Source organism: Salvelinus fontinalis, chromosome 6 (genome assembly GCF_029448725.1).
Source record: "Salvelinus fontinalis isolate EN_2023a chromosome 6, ASM2944872v1, whole genome shotgun sequence".
NCBI classification, from domain to species: Eukaryota; Metazoa; Chordata; class Actinopteri; order Salmoniformes; family Salmonidae; genus Salvelinus; species Salvelinus fontinalis.
The window spans coordinates 21,256,586-21,277,606 of record NC_074670.1 but is presented as its reverse complement, the minus strand read 5'-3'; the positions used below and the strand labels follow the sequence as shown (position 1 = coordinate 21,277,606).

General features: G+C 42.7%; 1 protein-coding gene across 2 annotated transcripts in view; it reads right to left on the bottom strand.

The window, feature by feature from the left end:
* Positions 1 to 21,021, bottom strand: part of LOC129857329 (activating signal cointegrator 1 complex subunit 3) — a 155,619-nt gene that overhangs the window by 6,181 nt on the left and 128,417 nt on the right. For both annotated transcript variants that reach the window (XM_055925461.1, XM_055925460.1), the window contains exons 34-38: positions 16,923 to 17,055; positions 16,662 to 16,787; positions 3,959 to 4,070; positions 3,507 to 3,641; positions 1,016 to 1,240 (exon numbers count right to left, since the gene is read on the bottom strand). In XM_055925461.1, coding sequence (XP_055781436.1) covers positions 1,016 to 1,240; positions 3,507 to 3,641; positions 3,959 to 4,070; positions 16,662 to 16,787; positions 16,923 to 17,055 — 731 coding nt within the window. The remainder of the gene's footprint in view (positions 1 to 1,015; positions 1,241 to 3,506; positions 3,642 to 3,958; positions 4,071 to 16,661; positions 16,788 to 16,922; positions 17,056 to 21,021) is intronic.

Below are 21,021 nucleotides of genomic sequence, written 5' to 3'. Positions count from 1 at the left end.
GTGCCCTAGCGTAGATTCCTTCAATCCAAAACCTATTTGTTTAATCCAAAGTAAAGAATATTGAATTTTCAAGTATGCATCAGTGATTTGTATTTTTCCTTCAACTTTCTGAAGACGTAACTTCGTGTAGCCAGTTAGCGACGCCGAAACAGTCATTTCTAATGGCTTTCCAAACAACTTTCAAAATTAAATGTTAACTGCAAAGTAGACTTACCTGAAAAAATGATATATCTTGATGATTTGTACCATTCGAGTGGTCGTTTATTTGGCAAACTCTGATACACACACAGTACAGAAACCCCACCAGCCTAAACACTTTGTCATTTAAATGACAAGTTTTTGTATCAACATTTTAGCTTTTGACAATAAACAAGTGTCTTACAGGGTTAAATATTAGTTATATACCACAACATGTGCCTCAAAAGTAGCTAGAATTCATATAGGCCCAATATACTATATCTAAATCAATAAAAAAATATATATATTTTGGTGCTTCAAGATTTTATGTTGTGCTCCTAACTTTTTTTTTTAAAGTTGGGAGCACCAGTGCTACCAATAAAAACATTAATTTAGAGCCCTGTCTATTCTTCTCTATGTCATCCCTATGTCACCTCTACTGCACTCTGTCCTGATCACGCTACAAAGTGGCTCCAAGCACTAAGCAGAAACTGCCTCTGTGTCTTTAGACAAGCCTTCCATTTCCCCTATTGAATGAACAGGGAAGAGCTTTCTTCCACCCAGAACATCTGAGTACTGGTGCTCTGACTGACTGACACATGGAAATGTGCTCAGGGTCTGAATCCCAGGGCTGAGAGAGAGAGGATCCATTCTGGGATGTATGAAAGCAAGCTGTTCTTTGTGATGGAAACAAAAGGACAAGAAAACAGAGGAAGTATTTCAGAGGTGCACTGTTCAGAAAGGAGCAGGGCGGTGGATGTACCCAGAGGGATGTAGTGTGTGGTACAGTACATAAACCTACACAGCAGATCTTGCACACACACAGTCAGCCACTAACCTGACAGATGCGTATGGCGTTGTCCAGCACGGTCTTGGTGTCGGTGCCGTAGTCGGAGCAGGGCAGCTGGGCGCGGCTGAAATGGGCCTGCAGCAGCAGGTGGGTCTTGGTGTGGGCGCTGTCGTAGCTGTGGGGGTTGACCTGCAGGGGGAGACGCTGAGCCAGCTCACTGTTCAGCTGGTCCTCGTTGTGCCTGACGGGCAGCTCCCCGTACTCCTCAGCATCCTGGAGAAGGGAGGGAGGGAAGGGGAAAGAGAGAGGTGGATATAAAGAAAAAGAGAGAAGGAGAGAGATGGAAGTAAGCGAGGAGGTTGTTAGTACCCTGCTGTGGTTCTGTGGTTAAGATCCTTTGTTTCAGTCATCTCCGTTAAAACAGCTGCATCAGGATCACTGGCTCCCCTCACCCAAGAGAGCTGTCCCCCCAAAATATATTTAAGAGCAAAACCTCTCAGCGAATGAAGAAACCTTAAGTTACAACTGTCCAAACCTGCTCATAAAATCCTATGAACAGTCAGCAACTACACAGCAATTTTCCACAATATAAAGTAGATTTTTTGATACAATGTACAGTGGTGGTTCTCTTCCATATTGTTAGACTCTGTGCTAAACTGTGAATGGCCGATGTCGAACAACCAAACACTCAGTCTAGGTGGAATGTCTAAATGTCTACCCACATCTCTATTCTTCACTCCTCATAGGATATGTATAGGCTATATAAAACCATTTGGTCTAGTATAAAACCATTGGGTCTAGTATAAAACCATTGGGTCTAGTATAAAACCATTGGGTCTAGTATAAAACCATTGGGTCTAGTATAAAACCATTTGGTCTAGTATAAAACCATTTGGTCTAATATAAAACCATTTGGTCTAATATAAAACCATTTGGTCTAGTATAAAACCATTTGGTCTAATATAAAACCATGATGCCCTATCAATCGGGCTGTGTTTAGTGCTGACGGTGTGTTCTGTGTTGACGCTTGTTCAGAGGACACAGATGCATGGACACGCATGGCTCTTTTTCTGTGTTTCTCTAATTCACTGCAGTACGTTAAGTTTCCCCAACGCACTTCCATCAACAGAGGACCAGCGGAGACATTTGTCATTGGGCCTACCCTGCTCTGGACTGTTAAGCTGACATCCATCAGCAGAGAGATGCAGTGTTAGAAAAAAGGGGGATTGAGAAACAGGGGGAATGATGAGGGGAAAAACAGGACAAAAATGATTGATATGGCAGTGGTTTAGTGTCTGCATGCAGATGTGAAGGGGATAAAGACAATAGATCTTTATACAGAGATCATCACAACACACTAACTGCTAACTCCCCTACTCACTCCATCCAGCAACCCATCCCTGCCTCCCTCCCTCCATCCATCTCTCCTGCACACTTTCGCTTTACTGACATTTACAGACAGGGAGGGAGGGAAAGGAGAAGGTTGGAAAGCACAGGAGAGAAATAGAGAGGGAAGAGCAAGAGAGAAAGAGAAACATACTTTTTCCACATACTCTTCCAGTGTGTGTGTGTCTATAGTAGGTCCCTTGTGAACTTTAAGAATTGGAAATAGTAGAGCTTCAAAGGGGGGGGGGGAGGTCTAGCTGGGGGAGTGGACAAGGGATGGGGGGGCTGGCTGGGGCATTGTGGGAGCAAAAGAGGGGAAGCTAATGTCTAAATCTTTTCTGCATTTAACACATTTCTTTCCCGACAGTTCCTCTATAATCTATGATCCTTCACCTTCCCATCTCTTCGAAATGTCTGGGTGAGAGCCATCATGAGGGGGGGGGGGGGGGGGTCAGAAGGTGGAGGGGGCACGACGGGTTATCTGACACAGCTACGACCGACATTGAGGAGAGATGTGAAACCACTTTGTGTCCTAATGATCCCACCAATTACCAGCCACCAATCAACAGCCTCACTAGGAATAACAGACTAAAACAGGGAGTAGAGGGAGAGGAGGAATAGGTATTCACTATTAACAGGGAAAAAGAGGAAGAAAACCAAATGGAGGAGAACAAAGACCCAGGAGTAATGAGGGGAGTTAATGAGGCCCAGATAAGAGGTGTTAATTTGACAGAACTGAGATCTAGACCTCAATCATGGTTATCTACCTATTATACTGTCCAGTAGTCTCTCTCTCTCTCAATGTGAATACAATGGGAGAAGCACATGTAGATGCACAATAGTATGGTAAACAAATGACATCGGCCTTTACAATTCCCAATAGACTAGAAGAATAAACTACACACTCAAACATTTAGAAAAGGAAATGTTATTCAATTGCTGTAGTCCCACCGTGTTGGAGTACAGTCTAGTACAGCCTAGTCTAGTAAAGCCTAGTCTAGTACAGCACAGGGCAGTCCAGATGCCCAGGGCATGTAGTCCAGATGCCCAGGACAGTCTAGTCCAGGACAGTCTATAGTAGAGGAGATTGATGCCCTGATGAAGACAATGTCATCATGTTCTGTGGTCATTCCCAGCAGGCAGTCAGACATACCGTGAGGACAGAGAGGATGTCCTGGATGGGCAGGTCAGCCCTCAGCCTCTCCTTGAACATCCTGACTGTCTGGTGCTTCAGGTAGTAGTAGGAGGAGATACGACCGTACGTCAGGGCCTCAATGGTGCAATCATCCTGGAGGGAGGGAGACCGTAGGAGGAGACGGAGAAAGAGAGGAGAAGAAACAGGGTGGAGGAGATGAAAGGATACAGGGAGGAAAATAAGAGGAGACAGGGAGGAAGACGGAGAGGAAAGAAGACAAAGCGGAAGAGGGGCGGGAAGACAGGAGGGAAGACATGGTCAACTGTAGCGATTCATGTTAAATCTATCAACACAAACCACAATGGTTCCCTCGGTATGTACCTGTGTGCCTTATATCTTCACACTGCCAAATTAATTAATATGAATACATGTGCACATACACACACGTCGTACAACAAACACTCCCCTACCTCTCCTATCGCCATACAGTAGGAACACTCCAGGTCTCGGAGACTCCTTTCCACCAGGTTGGACAGGTACTTGTTGATGGTCTCGTGGCTGATGTCATCCAGGCTGTAGTAACTGGACAACACATAACCACGGTTAGACCTACACTACAGTTCAAAAGTTTGGGACCACTTAGAAATGTCATTGTTTTCCATGAAAACATACATGAAATGAGTTGCAAAATGAATAGGAAATATAGTCAAGACGTTGACAGTTATAAGTAATGTTTTTTTAATTTAAATAATAATTGTGTCCTTCAAACTTTGCTTTCATCAAAGAATCCTCCATTTGCAGCAATTACAGCCTTGCAGAGCTTGATGGGCACTTCTTACGTAGCATACGGTCAAGCTGCTCCCACAACAGCTCAATAGGGTTGAGATCCAGTGACTGTGCTGGCCACTCCATTATAGACAGAATACCAGCTGCTTCTTCCCTAAATAGTTATTGCATAGTTTGGAGCTGTGCTTTGGGTCATTGTCCTGTTGTAGGAGGAAATTGGCTCCAATTAAGTGCTGTCCACAGTGTATGGCATGGCGTTGCAAAATGGAGTGATAGCCTTCCTTCTTCAAGATCTCTTTTACCCTGAACAAATCTCCCACTTTACCACCACCAAAGCACCCCCAGACCATCACATTGCCTCCACCATGCTTGACAGATGGCGTCAAGCACTCCTCCAGTATCTTCATTTTTTCTTTCAAATGTATTTCTTTGTGATTCGAACACCTCAAACTTAGATTCGTCTGTCCATAACACTTTTTTACAATTTTCCTCTGTCCAGTGTCTGTGTTCATTTGCCCATCTTCATTTTTTTTTTAATTGGCAAGTCTGAGATATGGCTTTTTTTTTGAAACTCTGCCTAGAAGGCCAGCATCCCGGAGTCGCGTCTTCACTGTTGACATTGAGACTGGTGTTTTGCGGGTACTATTTAATGAAGCTGCCAGTTGAGGACTTGTGAGGCTTCTGTTTCTCAAACTAGACACTCCAATGTACTTGTCCTCTTGCTCAGTTGTGCACCAGGGCCTCCTACTCCTCTTTCTATTCTGGTTAGAGCCAGTTTGTGCTGTTCTGTGAAGGGAGTAGTACACAGTGTTGCACGAGATCTTCAGTTTCTTGGCAATTTCTCGCATTGAATAGCCTTAATTTCTCAGAACAAAAATAGACTGACGAGTTTCAGAAGAACGGTCTTTGTTTCTGGCCATTTTGAGCCTATAATCGAACCCACAAATGCTGATGCTCCAGATACTCAACTAGTCTAAAGAAGTTCAGTTTTCAGCTGTGCTAACATAATTGCAAAAGGGTTTCCTAATGATCAATTAGCTTTTTAAATTATAAACTTGGATTAGCTAACACAACATTGGAACACAGGAGTGATGGTTGCTGATAATGGGCCTCTGTACGCTTATGTAGATATTCCATAAAAAATCTGCCGTTTAGAGCTACAATAGTCCTTTACAACATTAACAATGTCTACACTGTATTTCTGATCAATTTGATGTTATTTTAAATGGACCAATTTTTTTTGCTTTTCTTTAAAAAAACAAGGACATTTCTAAGTGACCCCAAACTTTTGAACGGTAGTGTACATGTAACAGAAACTAGGAAGAGAGATTATATATAACATTTAGGAAACAGACAAATAAAAAGCAGCAGCCACGTTTAGGCTATTTAATAGAGTAAATTGAAACGTTATATCATTTTCATATCTAGTTCCCGACTATTACTCCCAAATCAAGTGACTTCTGATAGTGACTTCTGATAGGTCCAAAACACCACATGAGCAAGGAAAATCCTTTAAAAGTCCCTAAAAAAGAGTCCATCTTTAAGGAAACAGCTGACACGTCATACAATGCTTTTCTACCTTTCCCTTCTCTCTAATAAACCCTCTGTAGCCGCTGCAAAGTTATGCTAAAACAGATAATACTATTGGACATGTTTAAGATGTGGCCAGTGGCAGTAATAACTCAGCAGTATTAAAGGAGTCTATGGGGAGTCTGTAATATATGTATGTTTTTACTGCTTATTGATTTACTCATAACCCTGTGCTGACCATAGTAACGACTCCATGCTCCCCACACTAACACAGATACACTTCATCTATACAGATAACATATATTATCAACACACACACAGTGTATTCTCTAGCTAGCACATAAAAATCAATACACAGAATAAACGGCACACATCGATCAAAAGCCACCATCATAAGCATCAATAATAGCACAGAATAGGCCTGTTTGTTTTCTCTGGGTTTGTTTTAGGGGTAAAACTGAGGTAACAGATAATTATTAAGACTTTAGACAAACTATAGGTCTAGAGGAGCCTTGCCCTTGGGCCATGCCAGCCCACAGCCTGGAACAAACAAAATACCCTCATCACAAAATGATTCCCAGGTTTTGGGACATACAGTATTTGCTGAGCTAAGACAACACACAGCCAAAACGTCTTCCATGCATGGCTCAGCAGCTCTAATGGGTAAGAGCTACCACATGAGACATGGCCATAAGTGCACACAACTATGAGCTTCATTAACTTCTAATGACAAATGACATTTGAGTGTGTGTGTGTAGGTGTGTTTGGGTGTGTGTGTGTGTAGGTGTGTTTGGGTGTGTGTGTGTGTGTGTAGGTGTGTGTGTGTGTGTTTGTGTGTGTGTAGGTGTGTAGGTGTGTTTGGGTTTGTGTGTGTGTGTAGGTGTGTGTAGGTGTGTTTGGGTGTGTGTGTGTGTGTGTAGGTGTGTTTGTGTGTGTGTGTAGGTGTGTTTGGGTGTGTGTGTAGGTGTGTTTGGGTGTGTGTGTGTGTGTGTGTGTGTGTGTGTTTGGGTGTGTGTAGGTGTGTGTTTGGGTGTGTGTGTGTGTGTTTGGGTGTGTGTAGGTGTGTGTAGGTGTGTTTGGGTGTGTGTGTGTGTAGGTGTGTTTGGGTGTGTGTGTGTGTGTGTGTGTAGGTGTGTTTGGGTTTGTGTAGGTGTGTTTGGGTGTGTGTGTAGGTGTGTTTGGGTGTGTGTGTAGGTGTGTTTGGGTGTGTGTGTAGGTGTGTGTGTGTGTGTGTGTGTGTGTAGGTGTGTTTGGGTGTGTGTGTGTGTGTAGGTGTGTTTGGGTGTGTGTGTGTGTGTGTGTGTAGGTGTGTTTGGGTGTGTGTGTGTAGGTGTGTTTGGGTGTGTGTGTGTAGGTGTGTTTGGGTGTGTGTGTGTTTGGGTGTGTGTGTGTAGGTGTGTTTGCGTGTGTGTGTGTGTAGGTGTGTTTGCGTGTGTGTGTGTAGGTGTGTTTGGGTGTAGGTGTGTGTGTGTGTGTAGGTGTGTTTGTGTGTGTGTAGGTGTGTTTGGGTGTGTGTGTGTGTGTGTAGGTGTGTTTGGGTGTGTCTGTGTGTGTGTGTGTGTTTAGGTGTGTTTGGGTGTGTGTGTGTGTGTGTAGGTGTGTTTGGGTGTGTGTGTGTGTGTGTGTGTGTGTGGGGGTGTGTAGGTGTGTGTGTGTAGGTGTGTGTAGGTGTGTTTGGGTGTGTGTGTGTAGGTGTGTTTGGGTGTGTGTGTGTAGGTGTGTTTGGGTGTGTGTGTGTAGGTGTGTTTGTGTGTGTGTGTGTGTAGGTGTGTTTGAGTGTGTGTGTGTGTGTAGGTGTGTTTGCGTGTGTGTAGGTGTGTAGGTGTGTTTGGGTGTGTGTGTGTAGGTGTGTGTGTGTGTGTGTGTGTGTAGGTGTGTGTGTGTGTGTGTGTGTGTAGGTGTGTTTGTGTGTGTTTGGGTGTGTAGGTGTGTTTGGGTGTGTGTGTGTGTGTGTAGGTGTGTTTGGGTGTGTCTGTGTGTGTGTGTGTGTTTAGGTGTGTTTGGGTGTGTTTGTGTGTGTGTAGGTGTGTTTGGGTGTGTGTGTGTGTGTGTAGGTGTGTTTGGGTGTGTCTGTGTGTGTGTGTGTGTTTAGGTGTGTTTGGGTGTGTGTGTAGGTGTGTTTGGGTGTGTGTGTGTGTGTGTGTGTGTGTGGGGGTGTGTAGGTGTGTGTGTGTAGGTGTGTGTAGGTGTGTTTGGGTGTGTGTGTGTAGGTGTGTTTGGGTGTGTGTGTGTAGGTGTGTTTGGGTGTGTGTGTGTAGGTGTGTTTGGGTGTGTGTGTGTGTAGGTGTGTTTGAGTGTGTGTGTGTGTGTAGGTGTGTTTGCGTGTGTGTAGGTGTGTAGGTGTGTTTGGGTGTGTGTGTGTAGGTGTGTGTGTGTGTGTGTGTGTGTAGGTGTGTGTGTGTGTGTGTGTGTGTAGGTGTGTTTGTGTGTGTTTGGGTGTGTAGGTGTGTTTGGGTGTGTGTGTGTGTGTGTAGGTGTGTTTGGGTGTGTGTGTGTGTGTGTGTGTTTAGGTGTGTTTGGGGGTGTGTGTGTGTGTGTGTAGGTGTGTTTGTGTGTGTGTGTGTGTGTGTGTGTGTGTGTGTATGTGTGTGTGTGTGTGTGTAGGTGTGTGTGTGTGTGTGTAGGTGTGTTTGGGTGTGTGTGTGTGTGTGTGTGTGTGTGTGTGTAGGTGTGTTTGGGTGTGTGTGTATAGGTGTGTTTGGGTGTGTGTGTGTGTGTGTGTGTAGGTGTGTGTATAGGTGTGTTTGGGTGCGTGTGTGTAAAGCTTTAAAGTTAGTGCTATGAAAGATGTTTATATGGTTATACAGCATGCAGAGGAGTTCAAGCAGAAGAGTTCAAGCTATTACAGGTCATCTGCAGAGGAGAATAAATGGAGAAATAATATGAGAATGAAACAGAGGGGGAGAGATAGAGGAGAAAACGAGAGAGCGAGAGAGAGAGAGGAGAGAACGAGAGAGAGATAGAGAAGAGAACGAGAGAGAGATGGAGAACAAGCGTGTGCAAGAGAGATGGAGGATGAATACCAATGGCTCAGTTAACAGGTAGAAGGATGCTTAATGAAGGTAATTTGACAGTTGCCTCCATACTGATGTATAATAATGTATGTAAACATGGAACCACTCACTGACATAGCCCACTCCTCACATTACACTTGCATAAAACAATCCTCCCATGATTATCATTCACAATCATCTGTTGTTCTGTTGAAAACCAGAGGAGGGGTGGGGCGGGGGGAGAAACACTGAGCCCATTGTAAAATAATGCAGCTTCGAAACGGAAACAGCAGTTGGGGAGCGGTGGCCATACTTAATGTGGGTTTAATGTTAAGTATGGACATCATTATCATCACTCCACATGTCAACACAGCCCAGCAGCCAATGCGTTTATTGCTGACCACATTTCACTGCTCTTTACTGGGGTGTGAGAGAGTGTGTGTGTGAGAGAGAGTGTTATGGGCTGTCTGATTAAGTCATGTCCATTAGAATCATCACCATTAGACTCCTGATGCTGCACAAACACATTTATGTTGTGTGTGTGTGTGTGTGTAGCAGCACTGGATACAAGCCTCTCCAGTCAATCATGTCTCCATGAGTAATGGCCGGTGACAAGGTGACCGTCTCCAGGGATTGCAGGACAGATCAGATGGCCAATTGGCCATGTATAAAATACAGCTGTGACAATGTGTTGTTGGGTGGTACACATATCTAACCCATAAATCACCTGATATTGCCGATACTAAACCAACTATTTATCAAAAAAATAGGACAGGCTGAAAGGATATGTAGAGCTTTAAGTATAACTGAATGGTGCTAAAAACTTTCATCTTTTAACCAAAGGTGTGTTTTCAACTTACACAATATGTGTGTTGTGTGTGTGTGTGTCTATGTATGTACAGTTGAAGTCAGAAGTTTACATACACCTTAGCCAAATACATTTAAACTCAGTTTCACAATTCCTGACATTTAGCCCTAGTAAAAATTGCCTGTCTTAGGTCAGTTGGGATAGCCACTTTATTTTAAGAATGTGAAATGTCAGAATATTATTAGAGAGAAATATTTATTTCAGCTTTTACTTCTTTCATCACATTCCCAGTGGGTCAGAAGTTTACATGCACTCAATAAGTATTTGGTAGCATTGCCTTTAAATTGTTTAACTTGAGTCAAACGTTTCAGGTAGCCTTCCCCAAGCTTCCCACAATAAGTTGGGTGAATTTTGACCCATTCCTCCTGACAGAGCTGGTGTAACCGAGTCAGGTTTGTAGGCCTCCTTGCTCACCAACACTTTTTCAGTTCTGCCCACACATTTTCTATAGGATTGAGGTTAGGACTTTGTGATGGCCACTCCAATACCTTGACTTTGTTGTGCTTAAGACATTTTGCCACAACTTTGAAAGTATGCTTGGGGTCATTGTCCATTTGGAAGACCCATTTGCGACCAAGCTTTAACTTCCTGACTCATGTCTTGAGATGTTGCTTCAATATATCCACATCATTTTTCTTCCTCATGATGCCATCTATTTTGTGAAGTGCACCAGTCCCTCCTGCAGCAAAGGACCTACAACATGATGCTGCCAACCATGCTTCATGGTTGGGATGGTGTTCTTCGGCTTGCAAGCCTCCCCTTTTCCCTACAAACATAACGATGGTCATTATGGCCAAACAGTTCTATTTTTGTTTCATCAGACCAGAGGACATTTCTCCAAAAAGTATGATCTTTGTCCCCATGTGCAGTTGCAAACCGTAGTCGTCCTTTTTTATGGCGGTTTTGGAGCAGTGGCTTCTTCCTTGCTGAGCCGCCTTTCAGGTTATGTCGATATAGGACTCGTTTTACTGTGGATATAGATACTTTTGTACCCGTTTCCTCCAGCATCTTCACAAGGTCCTTTGCTGTTGTTCTGGGATGATTTACACTTTTCGCAAGTACTTTCATCTCTAGGAGACAGAACGCATCTCCTTCCTGAGCGGTATGATGGCTGCGTGGTCCCATTGTGTTTATACCTGCATACTATTGTTTTTACAGATGAACGTGGTACCTTCAGGCGTTTAGACATTGCTCCCAAGGATGAACCAGACTTGCGGAGGTCTACAATTTTTTTTCTGTCGTCTTGGCTGATTTCTTTTGATTTTCCCATGATGTCAAGCAAAGAGGCACTGAGTTTGAAGGTAGGCCTTGAAATACATCCAAAAGGTACACGTCCTATTGACTCAAATTATGTCAATTAGCCTTTCAGAAGCTTCTAAAGCCATGACATATTTTTCTGGAATTTTCCAAGCTGTTTAAAGGCACAGTCAACTTAGTGTATGCAAACTTCTGACCCACTGGAATTGTGATACAGTGAATTATAAGTGAAATAATCTGTCTGTAAACAATTGGGAAAATTACTTGTGTCATTCACAAAGTAGATGTCCTAACCGACTTGACAAAACTAGAGTTTGTTAACAAGAAAGTTGTGGTGTGTTTGAAAAACGAGTTTTAATGACTCCAACCTAAGTGTATGTAAACTTCCGACTTCAACTGTATGTATGTATGGTCTGGGAGGCATGGGTCAGGACTTAGCGGTAAATGTGGGCTGACAGCCGTGTCAATGCCAACAGTCTGGAATGTTCTGGAATCCTCGTCCTCAACGCATAGCAGATGTCTCTGGAGTACAGTGCTTCCTTCTATCCAGCCATCCATTAGAGGAGGATCAGTGTTTGTGTGTGTGAGAGAGTGTGTATGTATGTATTGTATATGTATGTGTGTGTGCGTTCCTGCATGTGTGTACATGTGTTGTTGCAGGGAGACAGAGTGCTGTTGTGGCTGTAAATCATCTGTGTAATCACTAACTAAGGTTTGGTGGCTTTTAAGCTCTTAGTTATTCAGATAGACCAGAAACACCCTGTATAGAATATCAACTATATTTAGCATCTTAGTGAACTGATAATTGGTATACTTAAAAGATCCCTCCAGATTAAGTTTGCGTCACTATTACGACTTAATTCCTGTCCTAGTTCCACCCTCAACACCGACATATGGCTCCTAATAAATATTGATTAATCAGGTGTGCATATCTCCACCTTCCTCCGTGTGCACAGCACATACGGTCTCTGGCACTCATACGGTCTCTGGCAAATTGTAAACACACCAAAAAGCCAGGGTCAGGGTAGCTTTGCTAATCGCTAACTTATGGAGCACAGCACAGCTAGGTCGGTAGGACAAGGCGGAGGACCATCCACACTCCCCCCACATCTTCTGCAATGGAATTGAATGATCAAAGATGAATAGAGAGATCAGTGGTAATATTGGAGTTTTACCGTTGAAGCTAGAGGCTAGCTAACCTACTCCCTGGACCAATAAAGCTAGCTAGCTAGGTAGCTACCGGTAACTATTAGCAACTGTAGATAATTGTTTCCAATGTTGTTTCAAAGATAAGAGTATCTGTAACTATGCTAGCTACCTTTCATCAGTTTTTTGTTAACCTCATTATCTGAAGTGAAAATGTTGGGTAGTTCGCTAGCTACTGTACACAAAATCTGGCTAGCTAACTAAACAACAGTTGGAACGACCAAGCTGTCATGTTTACAAGTATGCACACTAGCTGGCTACTAGATGACCAATATAACAGCTGGCCACAAAGCTTTTTGTTGGGAGCCAATATTGCTTTTATCAGTGATGGAGACTAGCTAGAATGTAGACCAATACTTTTATAGCAATATAGCTAGCTACTAATACAATAGCCCAACTTATTGCACACTGTTTTGATGAGCCGGTTAGAACAAGGCCATCACTAGGTCAAATTATAAACCATACACTGTACCAAATTGGAGTCCACTTGTGGTAAATTCAATTAATTGGACATGATTTGGAAAGGCACACACCTGTCTATATAAGGTCCCACAGTTGACAGTGCATGTCAGATCAAAAACCAAGCCACGAGGTTGAAGGAATTGTCTGGAGAGCTCCGAGACAGGATTGTGTCAAGGCACAGATCTGAAGATGTCTGCAGCATTGAAGGTCCTCAAGAACACTGTGGCCTCCATCATTCTTAAATGGAAGAAGCTTGGAATCACCAAGACTCTTCCTAGAGCTGGCCTCCTGGCCAAACTAAGCAACCGGGGGAGAAGGGCCTAGGTCAGAGAGGTGACCAAGAACCCGATGGTCACTCTGACAGTGCTCCAGAGGTTCACTGTGGAAATGCAAGAACCTTTCAGAAGGACAACCATCTCTGCTGCACTCCACCAATTAGGCCTTTATGGTAGAGTGGTCAGATGGAAGCCACTCCTCAGTAAAAGGCACATGACAGCCCGCTTGGAGTTTGGCAAAAGGCACCTAAAGACTCTCAGACCATGACAAACAAGATTCTCTGGTCTGATGAAACCAAGATTTAACTCTTTGGCCTGAATGTTAAACGTCACATCTGGAGGAAACCTGGCATCATCCCTATGGTGAAGCATGGTGGTGGCAGCATTATGCTGTGGGGATGTTTTTCAGCGGCAGGGACTGGGAGACTAGTCAGGATCCTTGATGAAAACCTGCTCCAGAGCGCTCAGGACCTCAGACTGGGGTGAAGGTTCACCTTACAACGGGACAATGACCCTAAGCAGGAGTGGCTTCGGGACAATTCTCTGAATGTCCTTGAGTGGCCAAACATCTCTGGAGAGAGCTGAAAATAGCAGCGATGCTCCCCATCCAACCGGACAGAGCATGAAAGGATCTGCAGAGAAGAATTGGAGAAACTCACCAAACACAGGTGTGCCAAGCTTGTAGCATCATACCCAAGAAGACTCGAGGCTGTAATCGCTGCCAAAGGTGCCTCAACAAAGTACTGAGGAAAGGGTCTGAATACTAATGTAAATGTTGTTTTTTTTATACATTTGAAAAAACCCAATTGAATACATTTTAGAATAAGTCTGTAACGTAACAAAATGTGGAAAAAGTGAAAGGGTCTGAATACTTTCCGAATGCACTCTATATACATTTTAAATACATTCCGTACTATACAGTTGAAGTCGGAAGTTTACATACACCTTAGCCAAATACATTTAAACTCAGTTTTCACAATTCCTGACATTTAATCGTAGTAAAAATTCCGGCAAACATTTGTTACATTTAGCCCTGGTCTCCCCTAATTTAGGGAATTCTTGCAGATAAATGTGGCGCCGGAGAGCCATTATCTTTACGCTGTACCACTCAGAAGGGGGTATGTGGTGTAGATGTGTCCCACACTATCTACGGAGGTGGTTTGGGAGAGAGAGATTGAATCTATATCAGTCTCTTTACACTACTAAAATGTGTTTCCTGGAACTTGTATGATGTCAAACTAGTGGAGTGTAAAAAGGCCCTTGAGATTAGTTTACTGATTTCTTTGGTAAGGGAGTGAGTGGCAAGTTTTTCTCTCTCTCTCTTTCAGAGCTGGGGGCTGTGTTACTGGGTTCAAACCGATTTGGTAAGAAATTTTTGGGGAACACCATTCTGGGAAAAGTGTGTTATTTCATAGTTTTGATGCCTTCACTATTATTCTACAATGTCCAAACTTTTGACTGGTACTGCATATTTTAGCTATATTGAAGCGTTAGGTTCTAGGTCGAGGAAATAGCTGCTTGGTGTTACGCTTTCCTGAATAACTGGGCCTGCTGGGAGCATAGACCTATGTAGTCACACTATATAGGACGACTAAGGAGAATGATGATCGGCAACAGACAGCGCATCAGTATCAGAAATAGACTACAGCCAGACTGGCCTACTACTGTGCATTTCTAACTACTGTGCATTTCTAGAATATCGAGAGTAGACCCACAACTGATCCAAATGGAATGAAACATTCAAATAACAGGGCTTTCATTATTTAAATGACATTTTCAGCTGCGTGTCCTCACACTATTATTTTAAGCACATTGATTTTTCACTGCTACGCAGACGATACACAACTTTGCATTTCTCTCACCAGGGGATTTTATCTCCACGGATAAATTATTAGACTGTATTAGTGACTTAAATACTTGGATGGCTCACAACTCTCTCCAGCTAAATCAAGACAAGACTGAGGTACCTATTGTTGGAGACAAAGCACAGAGAGAGAATCTAGTTGCACATTTTAATTTACGGGCAACACAGATAAAACACAAGGTAAAAAACCTAGGTGTTATTTTAGATTCTTAACTAAATTTCAAATCACACATTAGGAATGTGAACAAAAGTTTTTATTATATTTAATTTTTTTAAGTGTGGCAGTTTCTCTCTCAGGCTGATACAGAGAGACTCATCCATGCTTTTATTACAAGCAGACTTGACTATTGTAATGCTCTCCTGTCTGGTCTACCCAAGAAAGCCATTGGTCAACTGCAAAACATACAGAATGCTGCAGCACGGGTACTGACCAAGACCAGATGGAGAGCACACATTAGACCGGTTTTAAGGTCTCTGCACTGACTGCCTGTGAGTTAAAAAATACATGTTAAGATTATACCATTGGTTTTTAAATAAATCCAAGATCGTGCACCCCATACATGTCAGACATGCTTTTAAGTTATGTACCCTGTAGGTTCCTCAGGTCTTCTGGCACTGGCCTTTTAACTATACTAGGACCAAGCCTATGACAAAGAGGCATGGACAGGCAGCCTTTAGTTATGTCCTCAGCCTCTGGAATAGCCTGCCAGAGAACGTGACGGGGTTTGAAACTGTGGAAAACCAGTATGAGGGTTTGTGCACAGGCTAGAATGGAAGGCAGCCAGTGCGTGGGAGAGAAAATATCTGTAGAGTTCAAAAGGTACCACGAAAAGCCCTCAAAACCATGAAAAGGAATAACCCAAGGAGGCCGAGATGCAAACATAGTATAATTAATTTAATCAATCCTCAAAAATATATAAAAAGTGAAAGTGCTAATGAAAAAAAAAAAGGAACAGAGCATATGTGTCGGCCTCATGCCTTCATCAGTGCCGTGCAAACAAATTAAGAAGACGAGTACTTCAGGCACCTGCTGTGCGTAACAGGCTTAACAGGTGCAAGCAGATCGTTAGAGACTGGCGAATAGGGAGTCAATTAATATTAACAAGGAATATATAGAAGAATATAAAAAATAGACAATTCATGTGTCACATATGATTGGAAAGAGAACAGTTTGGCCTACATACCAATATCTGAAGCAATATAAATGAAATACTTGAGTAGGGCCGAAACGGTGGACATATTTAAAATAGATCTTAAAACATCTTTTGCTTTTCCTCAGGCGTTTTTCCCTGTAAAGCACATTGCATTGCATTCCATGTCTGAAATGTGCTGTATAAATAAAGCTTGATTTGTTTTTTGATTTGATGCACCTGGCCTCAGGCTATCAGTAGGTTTCCCTGCTAGAGAGGTTATCAGGACTGAATCCTAATGAGTGCTCTGGGTATAAGTGATACTCTGGTACTGCTTGCGTGCGTGCGTGCGTAGCCCTGGTGTGTGATGTCACATAGTGAGAGTTCAAAAGATGACCCTGTTTCCTAAAGATGACCCTGTGGTTTCCATGGTGCTGCCATGAACACCAGCTATTGTTTGTCTCCCAAGCATTCACCGGTAACTACTCAGCTGAATTAATTAATAGTTATAATGTACTCACACTGACAAAAAAAAAGCTTGACATTTCTTGGAAAGACATGTAGCCTTTGCCTGCTTCTACCATTAGAGGAAAAAATAAATATTAATTTCTTATTCCGAGGTTCTTCAGAGAGAACTGGTCATTAGTCGCCATATCAGAATGTTGTAGCCAGTCAATTATCTTCCAAAATTACTGAAACTTCACAACCAGAATTTCTGAAAAACCTGGGAACAGGAACCTACTTGGGGTTAATTGTTTCGTGATGAATTGTTATAAAAAGTTAAAAACAAATCAAAACCTACCTGGGGTTCATGACCAGCCTGCGGAAGAAGTACGTCCAGGTGATATAGTCCATAGCATCCTGTTTAGAGGTGATGGTCCCTGCAGCGATCTCAGCATTCAGATGGTCTGACAGCACACCCAGGAGACTGAGGAAGAGGTGGAAGTGAAGGAGAGATGACTTTCTCCCCTTACAATGTTAAATGCACAGAGACCAAGTGAAAAGCTGTAGCAATGGCCTTCACTATGTAGGGTCACCACAAAGCCAGGGGATAGCCTCTCACCTGGACTCAACAGGGAAGGGTTCGTAGAGGAACTTCTTGTAGAAGTCTTTCTTGATGTCGTGAACCAGGATCACAGCTTTGCCCTGGTCGTCATACTGAGGGCGGCCTGCACGGCCCATCATCTGCAGCACGTCTGGAGAGACCACAACACAACTACAGTAACCACAGTCCAAATGGAACAACTACAGGCCTAGGAGAGCTGAACCACTTTCTACAGAACAACTACAACCTACTGTAACTACAGGAGATAAAGCACACCTACAGAACAACTACAACCTACTGTAACTACAGGAGAGATAAACCACACCTACAGAACAACTACAACCTACTGTAACTACAGGAGAGATAAACCACACCTACAGAACAACTACAACCTACTGTAACTACAGGAGAGATAAACCACACCTACAGAACAACTACAGCCTACTGTAACTACAGGAGAGATAAACCACACCTACAGAACAACTACAACCTACTGTAACTACAGGAGAGATAAACCACACCTACAGAACAACTACAAACTACTGTAACTACAGGAGAGATAAACCACACCTACAGAACAACTACAACCTACTGTAACTACAGGAGAGATAAACCACACCTACAGAACAACTACAACCTACTGTAACTACAGGAGAGATAAACCACACCTACAGAACAACTACAACCTACTGTAACTACAGGAGAGATAAACCACACCTACAGAACAACTACAACCTACTGTAACTACAGGAGAGATAAACCACACCTACAGAACAACTACAACCTACTGTAACTACAGGAGAGATAAACCACACCTACAGAACAACTACAACCTACTGTAACTACAGGAGAGATAAACCACACCTACAGAACAACTACAACCTACTGTAACTACAGGAGAGATAAACCACACCTACAGAACAACTGCAATCTACTGTAACTACAGGAGAGATAAACCACACCTACAGAACAACTACAACCTACTGTAACTACAGGAGAGATAAACCACACCTACAGAACAACTGCAATCTACTGTAACTACAGGAGAGATAAACCACACCTACAGAACAACTACAACCTACTGTAACTACAGGAGAGATAAACCACAGCTACAGAACAACTACAACCTACTGTAACTACAGGAGAGATAAACCACACCTACAGAACTACAACCTACTGTAACTACAGGAGAGATAAACCACAGCTACAGAACAACTACAACCTACTGTAACTACAGGAGAGATAAACCACACCTACAGAACTACAACCTACTGTAAATACAGGAGAGATAAACCACACCTACAGAACAACTACAACCTACTGTAACTACAGGAGAGATAAACCACACCTACAACCTACTGTAACTACAGGAGAGATAAACCACACCTACAACCTAATGTAACTACAGGAGAGATAAACCACACCTACAACCTACTGTAACTACAGGAGAGATAAACCACACCTACAACCTACTGTAACTACAGGAGAGATAAACCACACCTACAACCTACTGTAACTACAGGAGCGATAAACCACACCTACAGAACAACTACAACCTACTGTAACTACAGGAGAGATAAACCACACCTACAGAAACACTACAACATACTGTAACTACAGGAGAGATAAACCACAGCTACAGAACAACTACAACCTACTGAAACCACAGGAGAGATAAACCACACCTACAGAACAACTACAGCCTACTGTAACTACAGGAGAGATAAACCACACCTACAGAACAACTACAATCTACTGTAACTACAGGAGAGATAAACCACACCTACAGAACAACTACAATCTACTGTAACTACAGGAGAGATAAACCACACCTACAGAACAACTACAACCTACTGTAACTCCAGGAGAGATAAACCACACCTACAGAACTACAACCTACTGTAACTACAGGAGAGATAAACCACACCTACAGAACAACTACAACCTACTGTAACTACAGGAGAGATAAACCACACCTACAGAACAACTACAACCTACTGTAACTCCAGGAGAGATAAACCACACCTACAGAACTACAACCTACTGTAACTCCAGGAGAGATAAACCACACCTACAGAACTACAACCTACTGTAACTACAGGAGAGATAAACCACACCTATAGAACTACAACTACCTACTGTAACTACAGGAGAGATAAACCACAGCTACAGAACTACAACCTACTGTAACTACAGGAGAGATAAACCACACCTATAGAACTACAACTACCTACTGTAACTACAGGAGAGATAAACCACAGCTACAGAACAACAACCTACTGTAACTACAGGAGAGATAAACCACAGCTACAGAACAACAACCTACTGTCACTACAGGAGAGATAAACCACACCTACAGAACAACTACAACCTACTGTAACTACAGGAGAGATAAACCACACCTACAGAACAACTACAACCTACTGTAACTACCGGAGAGATAAACCACACCTACAGAACTACAACCTACTGTAACTACAGGAGAGATAAACCACACCTACAGAACAACTACAACCTACTGTAACTACAGGAGAGATAAACCACACCTATAGAACTACAACTACCTACTGTAACTACAGGAGAGATAAACCACAGCTACAGAACTACAACCTACTGTAACTACAGGAGAGATAAACCACACCTACAGAACAACTACAACCTACTGTAACTACAGGAGAGATAAACCACAGCTACAGAACTACAACCTACTGTAACTACAGGAAAGATAAACCACACCTACATAACTACAACCTACTGTAACTACAGGAGAGATAAACCACACCTACATAACTACAACCTACTGTAACTACAGGAGAGATAAACCACACCTACAGAACAACTACAACCTACTGTAACTACCGGAGAGATAAACCACACCTACAGAACAACTACAAAATACTTTAACTACAGGAGAGATAAAGCACAGCTACAGAACTACAACCTACTGTAACTACAGGAGAGATAAACCACACCTACAGAACTACAACCTACTGTAACTACAGGAGAGATAAACCACACCTACAGAACAACTACAACCTACTGTAACTACAGGAGAGATAAACCACAGCTACAGAACAACTACAACCTACTGTAACTACAGGAGAGATAAACCACAGCTACATAACTACAACCTACTGTAACTACAGGAGAGAAACCACAGCTACAGAACAACTACAACCTACTGTAACTACAGGAGAGATAAACCACAGCTACAGAACTACAAACTACTGTAACTACAGGAGATATAAACCACAGCTACAGAACTACAACCTACTGTAACTACAGGAGAGATAAACCACAGCTACAGAACAACTACAACCTACTGTAACTACAGGAGAGATAAACCACAGCTACAGAACAACTACAACCTACTGTAACTACAGGAGAGATAAACCACAGCTACAGAACAACTACAACCTACTGTAACTACAGGAGAGATAAACCACAGCTACAGAACTACAACCTACTGTAACTACAGGAAAGATAAACCACACCTACATAACTACAACCTACTGTAACTACAGGAGAGATAAACCACACCTACATAACTACAACCTACTGTAACTACAGGAGAGATAAACCACAGCTACAGAACAACTACAACCTACTGTAACTACAGGAGAGATAAACCACAGCTACAGAACAACTACAACCTACTGTAACTACAGGAGAGATAAACCACAGCTACAGAACAACTACAACCTACTGTAACTACAGGAGAGATAAACCACAGCTACAGAACAACTACAACCTACTGTAACTACAGGAGAGATAAACCACAGCTACAGAACAACTACAACCTACTGTAACTACAGGAGAGATAAACCACACCTACAGAACAACTACAACCTACTGTAGCTACAGGAGAGATAAACCACATCTCCAGAACTACAACCTACTGTAACTACAGGAGAGATAAACCACACCTACAGAACTACAACCTACTGTAACTACAGGAGAGATAAACCACACCTACAGAACAACTACAACCTACTGTAACTACAGGAGAGATAAACCACACTTACATAACTACAACCTACTGTAACTACAGGAGAGATAAACCACACCTACAGAACAACTACAACCTACTGTAGCTACAGAACTACAACCTACTGTA